At 52.8% G+C, this 6,000-nt stretch overlaps 1 protein-coding gene across 1 annotated transcript in view; it reads left to right on the forward strand.

Annotated features, from left to right (window-relative positions):
* The window catches only part of LOC122686168 (stimulated by retinoic acid gene 6 protein-like), a 40,171-nt gene extending 35,032 nt beyond the window's left edge, over window positions 1-5,139 (forward strand). Inside the window, exons 14-18 of the mRNA XM_043891292.1 lie at window positions 463-580; window positions 1,624-1,743; window positions 2,938-3,101; window positions 3,809-3,955; window positions 4,625-5,139. Of these exons, the coding sequence (XP_043747227.1) occupies window positions 463-580; window positions 1,624-1,743; window positions 2,938-3,101; window positions 3,809-3,955; window positions 4,625-4,773 (698 nt within the window). The 3' untranslated portion in view covers window positions 4,774-5,139. The remainder of the gene's footprint in view (window positions 1-462; window positions 581-1,623; window positions 1,744-2,937; window positions 3,102-3,808; window positions 3,956-4,624) is intronic.
* The last annotated feature ends 861 nt before the right edge of the window (window positions 5,140-6,000 follow it).

Consider the following 6,000-nt stretch of genomic DNA (forward strand, 5'->3'; position numbering starts at 1 on the left):
GCCATCACATGACCCATCACGTTCCCAGGTACCCATTCCCTGGGTACCTGCAGAGTCCCGGCTGTGGGTGGGGAGGAGGGACATGGGGCAGAAGCAGCCCCAGCTCTTCCTCGAGGGACCTTCAGGAAGGTCAGGAAGGAGTGAGGAGCACACGTTCATATAGGTCATCATCGCCACCTGTCCTGGCATGTACGCTCAGTGTGGTGGTGACCCAGGGGAGGAAGTGACTATCCACACCTAGGGCAGGGTGCCAAGCCTTTCTAATGGAGCTGACGTTTGAACTGACCTGGCAGGGTGAGCAGAAGGTCGGTGGTCATGCCAGGCAGAAGAAACAGTATAAACAAGAGTGCCAGGACCTTTGGAGGGAGGAGGCTGGGGGGGGGGCGGGGATGCTGGAGGGAGAGACTTGTGTGACTGGATGCTGAAGGGCCTTGAGTGACCCCCGGCTCCCTTGGCCCACAGGCTACCTCGTCATCCATGTGATGCAGAGCCTGTGTGGCCTGGCGATCACGTACAGCCTGGTGCTTCCTGTCATCCACCATCGGGCACTGGAAATGCTCCAAGGACTAGGTATCGGGATGTAAGTGCTGGGTGGGCTTCCTGACATTGCCCAGGGCCTGGGAGCTGCTGGGCCCTCCAAGCCGCTGTTCGAAATGCCCCTTCCCGGCTGGGTTCTCACCAGTCCGGACCCATGCTCTCACGGTGATGGGAGACTCACAGTTTATAAAATGTTCCCACTTGCACTGTTCAGCTCTGTGGGAGGTATATGCGCATCCGTTGTATTGCTGGGAAGACTGAGGTTCAGGCAGGTGAAGTGAGAGAAAGGACTGTTTGGTGGAAGAGAGAGGGAATCTGAGTTTAGGCTTCAGATCAACTGTGTGAGTTGTAAACTGCCTCTCCAAGCCTCAGTTCACCCATATGGAAAGTCACAGCGAATGCTGACATTACTGAAAATTCACTTTGCAACTTTTCTCTTGAGGACCTTTTGAGGTTGGGACTTATATTAGCTCCTTTTTTTTTCTTCAGATGAGGAACAGAGGCATAGAGAGGCTGAGCAATTTGTCCCAGGAGGGGAGGAGGCAGGATGGGAAGCTGGACAATCTGAAACCAAAACCTCGTTCAGCCATCAGCCCATGCTGGTGCCGGGGAGAGGTGCAAACACAGGGTGTGTGCCCTCAGGGGGGCTTGCTGCTCTGAACTCCTTGGTTCCAGGCTCACCCAGAGCCACCTACGAGTCTGGGGCAGAGCCTGCCCTGTCCATTCTTCCATGGCCTTCATGAACTCTTCTGAAAACCCCATTCTTTTCTTTGATTCCTATGCGGCTAAACCACTCAGCCCAGCTGCTATCCCTCAACAAAAGGACCTGTTCTAATCCTGGAGTTCTGGTCTGGAGCCAGAAGGCCTGATGATGCAGCTTTGAGAAAGTCATCTCCCCTTTGTAAGCCTCATTTTTTCTTATCTGCACAGTGGACAAAATTCTCTGTAGGCATCAAGGACAGAGCTCAAGCTACTGTTGGTCTGGCGGGCAGTCAACATCTCTTTCCTCTCTATCACTGGGCATTCCAAAAGAGTTTGGGAAGAGTGGACAAGGCCACCTCAGCATGGTCTTGCCTTGTGTTTTAGCCTCACCGTATCCATCGTCCTGGGTCTCGTGGTCCTGCAGGTATGGATTGCCGCCAGCTTCTTCCTGCAACCAAAGATGGGGACAGATGACAAGCAGAAGCCCCTGGCTCTGAACAACAGGTGAGAGCAGGAAAAGTGGGGCTCAGCAGTCTCACTCCTTTCTCTTCACCTTTGGCAGGTTCCTGGGTGCACTGCACTCTGAGAGGGCAAGGGGCAGTGGTTCCGAACTGGGACCAAAACGCGGGAACCGGGCTGCCTGGAGCCAAATCTTGGCTCCACCCTCATGAGCTATGTGACCTTACTGAACATCTATGAACCTCTACTTCCTCACTTTACAAATAAGTGTGCATATCTCAGAGAGGTGTTCCGAGGATGAAAGGTATTAAAATGTGAACTTAGAACAGCAGTGCCTGTCCCATGGCAATCCTTTCTAGTTCATTCAGTCAAAGCTGTTCATCATGGAGGAAGCAACATGGGCACTGAGGATAATGAAATACTCCTTGCGATCTGCCTGTGATCTGCTCTTGGTCCACTGGAGTTGACAGACACAGATATTTAGGGACAGTAGAGTCCAAAGGGTGTGAAAGCATTACAAGGGAAAGCAAAGAGGAGAGGGAGGGAGGCTGGGGAGGAGAGGCAGGGGTGTTCTTTCAGCGGCAGGTGGGATGTTTGAGCTAAAGTAGGTAGGATGGTAGGATTCCTACAGGCAGAGATGAGCAGATGGTGTGGCCGCAGCCCCCACTGTATGGATGCAGGCAGGAAGCCATGAGAGAGCAGGATGTGTTGGGGGAAGAGTGAAAATCCAACATGGTGGCCATGCAGTGGCCTTAGATGGTGATGGACAGGAAGAGAGCACAAAGTGCAAGACCAGAAAAGTCCCTCTCGGGGAGGACCCCAAAATTCATATGCAATATTTGGGCTTCATCCCATAGGCAACAGGAGACCATGCGATTAACTTGAAAACTTTTATCTGGAGGACTTGGAGCAGTTCTAGCTGGGGACAGGTCACTGTTGCAATAGACAGTGGGAAAGCCACACTCTCTGCTGTAACCATGAACCCGGCGGTAGCCACGTGGGGTTTATGGCCCCCACTCACATTCAGCCTGCCTGGTGCTCAACGTCCTCTCCACTGTTTCTGAGCCGGTCTTCACATCAGCTGTGAAGTGGGGGCTTCCACGAACGGCACGAGGTCACACAGCTAGGAGGTGGGAGAGGTAGGATGTGACCACAGGTCTGGGAGGGCCGCTGAGCCCACCTGCCTAGCCACCTTCTCAAACTGAGGGGTGCTTCTCCTCTGCCTGCTTCCCTTCGCAGGAGAGCGTTCCACAACTTCAACTACTTTCTGTTCTTCTACAACGTGCTGCTGGGCCTGGGCGCCTGCCTGTCCAGGCTCTTCATCAGCTGCGTCCTGGGCACGTGGCTGATCGCCCGCATTGACAGGACCATCCTGCAGAGTGGCTACGAGAGAGCAGACATGGGTGCGTAGCCCTGCGTCTGGGGAGCGCTGCTCTTGCACCTCTGCGGAAGCTGCCTGCGTGTCGGGTTCCAGGGGCCCGCAGTTCATTCTCTTCTCTTGTACTTAGAGCTTATCTTCCCACGGGGGCTATAAAGCTGAATAGAAACAAAACAAATCAAAACTGTTCAGCCCAATGGTCAGATTGCATATTTAACAGATCTTTGAGGCATAATGAAGAGCAGGAAGGGATAGTGGAATTCTATCTAAACAGTTACAAGGTAATTTGTGAATGCAGGCCCCGAAATTTTTGAGAAAACATATCTCAGAATTACTTGTGGTGTTAGTTGCAAGTTTACTTAGTTAAAAAAAAAAATGGTCTGTTCATTTTGCTCCAAAATCAAACCATTTTTTGTGGAGAAAAAGCAGTTTTTGTCCTATTTCTGGATCGTGTCTTTTCAGTCACACATTGATTCATACAATAGCAGCTGGTTTCTCTGTATAAGCCACAGAGGCTCCCGTCACTGTGAACTTCAAATTCCCATAAAATGAACAGGTTAGGGTGTGATCTCTAAGAACCTTTCCAGCTCTTGATACCTCATTTTCTAGATTCACAGCAAAGACACAGACACCATTGGGGAACCAAGTGTCGCTGCAATTATGTCATAAGAAGCAAAACCTGGTCATCCAGGGATGTATATTGCATGGTCTGACTTCCCCTCTGGATTTCAGGGTTCAGGGCATGGATTGGCATGCTCTACGTAGATCACTATCACACCAACCCCGTGCTTGTCAGCTTTTGTCATATCCTGATCACAGGCCACAGGCAGAGGAGGCTACAGCAGACCATCAAATATTGGTGCCTACATCAGTCAGCAGGTAAGTCTCCTGTGTGAGCCTATACTGGGGCTGGACACCAGGAAACAAGAGCCTTCAGCCGTCCCTGGGATCCCCGAGATGTCCCACGTTCCTCCTTCTCTGCCCCTCTTCCTCCACTCTGTGCCCTGGGAGCCCTTCTACCCAGGAGAGCAGAAGGCTTCACCCCCAGCCAGTCTGGCTGTGGGGCCCCGAGGCCTTGTTCCCACTAATCTGGCTTCTCCATTGTTTCTGGAAATGAAATCTGCTACCTGAGCCCTTCAATCAGCCATTTGTCTGAGACTCCTCCATAGCTCATGCTGCAAGCCGGATGCCCTCCAAGATGGTATGCGGTGTTGCTTAAACTCCCCCATTCCTTACCACAAGCTCTCTCTCGGCTGCCTCCTGTATCGTTCTGCTCTGCCTTCCCCTGGGAAGCCCTCCAGTTAGCCTTGTTCTGCCTGCAGACACTCAGCACTGATCTGGACTGTTTTCATCGCTGATCCCAACATCGCAGACACCCAGATCTTGGAATAAACTCTCATCCCTCCAGCCGCCCTCACGTCCCCGGGAATCCTGGTCCGGCTCCTTGCTCCACACCTCACTCCTCCTGGGCAGCCTCCCCTGTGCCTCTGAGCAGGACAGAGACAAGCTGCCGGCTCCTCCAGCCCACCGGCTCTGACTCTCTTGCAGGTCCCCGCCTCTCCGCGAGGTCCAGGACGAGGTGGCTGCTGCTGCAGACGCTGATCAACAACCGCGAACTGGTCAGACTCAGAAAGCCCAGGCCGGGTCTTGGCTCCCAGGAGCTTGCCCAGACTCTGTTGACGTGCTCGGAGAGCTGACGCTGACCTCCCACACCGCTGCATGGTTGTTCCAGGACGACTGCCCGGGAGACTCGGCTACTCAGGCCCAGGCTACTCGGCAACTGCCCCCCGCAGCGGAATAGGCCGCCCGGCCACTGTCCATTGCAGACTGGCCACTCGTGGGGTAGCACTTGGGCTGAACAGTGATGTCTCAGGTCTAATTCACTCCCTTGGGAATGAGATCAAGAACTAAAGAGAATTTCTGTTGAACAAACTTTGTCCAATAATGATGTCCACAACCCCTGGTTAGAAGGCAGCCTTGGAGGGTTCTATGTTGAGATGCACTGGGCAGAGCTTCATGTCACTGAAAAAGCTGGTATAAAAGTCTGTATCAGGAGAGTTTAACTGTTTGGTGCAGTTCTTCTCTGGGACAAAGTGTGGCCTTAATCCAACAGGGTCCTTGTTGCTTCCTCCTTTCTAGATTGTATGGTGGTGGGAGATAAGGAGCCCATGACCCCAGCCTCCAGTCTGGGCTCTCTCCCACAGCCACTGGGTGGGGAACAGATCAGAACTGACATGTGCCCTGGTCACAAAAAAGATGTGGGGATTCTCTCTGCCATACAGGGATCCCCAGGAAAGCCGCCTGTCTGAAGAGGCAGAGATGAGATCTGCACTTCAGTTTGTTGTCGTCGTCTAATCACTCAGTCGTGTCTGACTGTTTGCGACCCCATGGGCTGCAGCCTGCCAGGCTTCTCTGTCCATGAGATTTCCTGGGCAAAAATACTGGAGTGGGTTGCCATTTCCTCCTCCAGGGGATCTTCCTGACCCAGGGATCGAACCTGTAACTCTTGCATCTCTTGCATTGGCAGGTGGGTTCTTTACCACTGAGTCATCAGAGAAGCCTCATGGCATTTAAACTGGGGGGCAACAAAAGCAAAGACATGGGAACAAGAAAGCCCCGGGCAGCTTTGAGGACGGTGAGCCCTCCAGTGTATGCAGGGCATGGTGTTGGGGGCTGGTTAGGCCATCTAAGAAACGCCAGATGCCAGGACATTTCTGTTTGTGCAGAGGGCTGAGTACTTACCCAAATTCTTCATGCCCAATCATAAAGTCTCTGCTAACTTGGGAACTGTCACTCTACGAAGCCTGTGCAAGTGCCAGGAGGATTCACCCACAGAGTGAGGGAAGGCCCTGTCCACCTCACATGTCCCAGAGCCTTTGAAACTCAGTCATCATTATTGAGCATGTACCATGAAGCCAGTCCTA

The sequence above is a fragment of the Cervus elaphus genome, chromosome 29 (assembly GCF_910594005.1).
Source record: "Cervus elaphus chromosome 29, mCerEla1.1, whole genome shotgun sequence".
Lineage (NCBI taxonomy): Eukaryota > Metazoa > Chordata > Mammalia > Artiodactyla > Cervidae > Cervus > Cervus elaphus.